This window comes from Plectropomus leopardus, chromosome 1, assembly GCF_026936395.1.
Source record: "Plectropomus leopardus strain MGB_pleo_1.0 chromosome 1, ASM2693639v1, whole genome shotgun sequence".
Taxonomy (NCBI): Eukaryota; Metazoa; Chordata; class Actinopteri; order Perciformes; family Serranidae; genus Plectropomus; species Plectropomus leopardus.
Window position 1 is genome coordinate 3,092,541 of NC_142176.1, and position 4,237 is coordinate 3,096,777.

The 4,237-nt window shown below is 41.1% G+C and overlaps 1 protein-coding gene across 2 annotated transcripts; it reads left to right on the forward strand.

Annotated features, from left to right (window-relative positions):
* The first annotated feature begins 31 nt into the window (after positions 1-31).
* tssc4 (tumor suppressing subtransferable candidate 4) lies at positions 32-3,992 on the forward strand. 2 transcript variants are annotated; one of them, XM_088082430.1, is made up of 3 exons: positions 32-147; positions 1,414-1,527; positions 2,055-3,992. In XM_088082430.1, exons 2-3 carry the CDS (start codon positions 1,525-1,527, stop codon positions 3,009-3,011), a joined length of 960 nt encoding a protein of 319 aa, XP_087938556.1. In that variant the 5' UTR covers positions 32-147; positions 1,414-1,524; the 3' UTR covers positions 3,012-3,992. The 2 variants fall into 2 exon arrangements, with proteins under 2 accessions (XP_087938556.1, XP_087938602.1); XM_088082476.1 differs by having other exon boundaries at positions 2,058-3,992.
* Positions 3,993-4,237: the final 245 nt, after the last annotated feature.

Sequence of the window (4,237 nt, forward strand, 5' to 3'; positions counted from 1 at the left end):
AGTTCCCTGCTGCAGTTACATCTTATGGCCGCTGGGCGGCAGTGGCACTTTTGGAGAAACGTGACGCAGTGACGCTACAAAAAAAGAAGTCGAAGAAGAAAGTGTTTGGTTTGTGAAACGTTAGCGGGTCGTGGAAACAACATTAAGGTAAACTGTGGCGAATTAAAGTACATTTACATTCATTTAAAGGTTAAATATGTAAAATAAAGGTGTAGCTTGTCTCTCAAGAAATGTAGTTTCACCGAAGCGACGCTCGGCTGTTTTAACAGCCGTCAGGTTAGCATTAGCATGCTAAAGACTCGCGTCCGCCTCACAGACTAATTCATTCATAATTATTACACCCGCATTTTACATAAAATATGCATCTAAAACCGCGCGTATGATTACACTGCTACTGTAAACCTCGTCCCGTGAGCTACCACCAGATTTAATATACAAAGAACATTTAAATATCTTTAAAAACAAACCCAAACAAATAGTGTAATCTGTAATGCCAAGAACAGGTGAACAGAATGGATCATAAAATATAAATTAATGAACATATATTTATATAGATGTATAGATGCACAGTATCACCAACATACGGTAAGAGTGGACTCAGTGAGACTGTAGTTTCGATAACTCCAACAATGTGCCAGATAAACCACATTTAACCCTTTGAAACCTGAGCAAACTGGCTGGATTTCTCTCAGAAACACGGGAAGAGGGCGACAAGCAACTTAACAAGAAATGGCCTAAAAAAAAAAAAACAAAAAAAAAAACTCAGCAAGAAATTAGTAAAAAAAAATAAAAAAGTTACCAGAAAATTACCTGAAAATATGCAAGGAAAAAGCGATAGAAAATGACCCCAAGAAAGTGCTAAAATGTAAATATAAATATAGAAAAATTAAATATAAAATTATTTAAAATATATTTAAATATTTATATTTCACCAGTTTTGTCTTTTGGATATTGATTGTATGTCTGTGTTATCACCCTTTTTTAAAATGACCTGTTCATTCATTGATATATTCTGTACAGTCAATGTCAATAAAAGAAAAAAATGATCACAAAAAAATTCTATATATAATTAAGAGAATTAATAATACAGTTTCCTGGACATTTTCTCTAGGTTTTGATCATATCTATCTTATAAACCCCCAAATAATTTTCACATCTTTTCCTTTTCCTTTTCTTTTTTTTTGCAATTTGTGTGGACATTTCTTAATTTCTTTTTAAGTTTCTCAGGTGTTTACCATGTTTTTGAGAGAAATCAAATTGTCTCAGGTTTCACGGAGGCATAAAAACTTGAACAGAACTTCTCTACGTTCTCCACATTCATCATGTCTTTTACTAGTCTTTCACAACGTGTCATCAGGTCTCCTCAGTTCCTGGTCTGTTGATTTTATTTCATGCCCTTGCCTTTAATCTCAGATCGATCAGCAGCAGAGTGGCAGTGTTTGGGGCATTTGCTCAGTTTCTTGAAGAGCCAGTGAGTCTGCAGACCAGCAGAGACAACATGAACGCTACAGCAGGAGCACAAACATGGTGAGCGCACATCCACAGTTTACCTGGCCTGAGCGGTACCCATCTCTAAATAACCGAATTTCTAACTGGCTGAATGATGGCCAAACAAGAATGATTCCAGTCATTTAAAAATGTCTGATGTTTCCTCTAACCCTTTAAAACCTGGGGCAACATCACTTCTGTTTTGCTGCATTCAGATGCCTTTCACAAAAATTTAAACCTCTGAAGCAAACCGGTGCAGTTTCTTTCAAAAACTGATGAAATAAGGCAATAATCAACTTAGTAACAAATTTCACAAATTGCATGGAATTAGGAACATTATTTTTGAAAAAGCTAGAAAAAATGGTATTTAAAGCTAATTATCATGATTACATATCTGAATAAAGGCCAAAAGATTATCAGCCTGGCTGACGTATAAAACCTGTGTAAGCCTGGTTGTGTGTTACAGACTTTGAATGTGGGGAAAAAAAAGAAACAAATGTCTGTTTTCGGGGGTTCGTACTCACACTGCAGCTGTTGCTGGAGTTGTTACCGTCTTCGTCTCTCAGCAGGTCATCGATTTAGAGCTGCTGCGTCCCGTTAAGATGAGCGATCAGAAAAATGACCACGACGAGGCGTTAAACAGCGACGACGTGGACGAGCTGTCAGCCAGTGATGACTCGGAGCCTGAAGGAGGACTCAGCAGCGCCCCCTTTGACCCGGAGCTGGACTGTGACGACGACGAAGACGGCGGGGAGGTCGCTGCTCCGGCCGCAGGACGCGGAGCTCAGAGTCCGTTCAGCCTGAGAGGAGGGAGCTCAGCTTTCTCAAACCGCAGCCACAGCATCTTTGACAGCCTGGACAGTGTCCCCCGGCTGTCCCCGTCCTCCTCTCTGAACCAGGAGAGTGACATGGATGGAGTGTTTGCTCGTCCTCTGCCTCCACGTCCCAGCAGGAAGACGAGCCAGCCTCCGTCCGACGGCCCATCACCAGCGAAGAAGAGAGGCGTCCCGGACTACCTGGTGCACCCAGAACGCTGGACGCACTACAGTCTGGAGGACGTGGCAGAGACCAGCGATCAGGGCAACAGCAGGGCGGCTCTCAACTTCCTGTCCGGTCTGCAGCAGAGGAAGGAGACGCAGCAGGAGAGCCGGAGCGAGTCCTCCTGTGACGTCCTGCAGAAGATGATCTTCTCCAGACCGAGCGGGCTGCAGAAGGAGCAACCTGCCGATCATCTGACGGCGGTCAGAGGCAAAGAGAAGGAGACGCGCCTCAGTCACCTGGACGAGGAGGACGAGCAGGAGGAGGGCAGGGAGGGAGGAAGGAGTAGAGAGCAGAGTGTAGAAAAGGACAGAAAGAGAGATGAGGACAAAGACGTGAGGGGAGCTGTGGGTCAACCAGAGGAGAAGACAGAGGTGAAGGAGGACAAAGGTGAGAGGATGGAGGACACAAACACCTCCTTCACCTCCTTCAGGAAGACCAAACGGAAGAACTACAGGAGGAGCTCAGAGCAAGACGACAACTGACCGCGACGCAGCTCTCTGACACCTTTTCGTTTCCTCTGAATAACACGAACAGCAGCAGAGTTCTTCTTCTGTTAAATAACATCAAAATAAAAGAACGCCGCTGCTGTCCAAACGTGTGGACTTCACTGTGAAAAAGACTGAAGCTCAAAGTTAAAGGGTTCCTACACATTTTTACCAATACATTTCCATGAGTTTGAGGCAAATTTTAAAAAATCAAACTCCAAAATATATCATTAAATATACTATAAAAAATAAAAAACATAAGTAAATCCATGGCTTCCAAACACAGGTGATTTTTGGCGATTTTTTTCTCTTTTCCCTTTAATGTTTTTTGATGATTTTCAAAGGAAAAATTTGACTCTACTTTCATATATTTTTTCCTTTAAAAACAAAATTGGTGATTTTTAAAGGAAGAACTTGGATATTTTTTTAAACGTGTATTTTTGGGCCTACAGGTTAGGAAGGCATGCTTTCTTTAACAAAATATTTGTCTTTTTTTCCTTTCAGAAATCACCAGAATAACACCACTGATCTCAGCCACAAACTGTAAAAACGGAAATGATCGTTGTATTTTCAAATTTCACACCTCGTGTTATTATACAGGTTTGTGAAACAAAATTCCACGACTTCTCTGAAGCTTTCAGGGTATACTGCGTTCTCTAAAACTTTTCCAGGCCTGGAAATTACTATTTTTAAATTTAGTAGCTTTTCCAGGTTTTCGTGACAGCACAAACCCTGACGGTAAATCTGCTGTCGTCATTGTAAACTGTAAATCCTCCGTTTTGTTTTTGTTTGAATCTCGCGGGTGATATTTTTGTGCAAAATGGAAAATATATTCATCACTTTCATCTTAAAGGTGTCCTGTGGGTTTGAAGTCTTTTTTATTCAGTGTTACTCAGCAGATTAATGTGTGTGTATCATTGAGGTCTTACAAGTTTGCTGAATTTCTTTCCTTCCTCATAAAGTTCTCATAAAAACACACTTCTTCTCTGTCTTCGTTGATGCATTTCTGTGCTTCTTTTACTGCCGCCTGCTGCTTTTTTCAGGGTTTTTCCTTGTTTGAATCACCTGATCTGTTTGTTTGGAGAGAAGAAGTTTCAGCTGGTTGCAATCGGCGATCCTCTCTGCCAGACGCCACCAAATCCCCCTAAATCTGATAAAGTTTCTTTATGTTCACCCTTGCAGTCAAAAGCTGTCGAATATTAACTTACAAAACGTAGCAAACA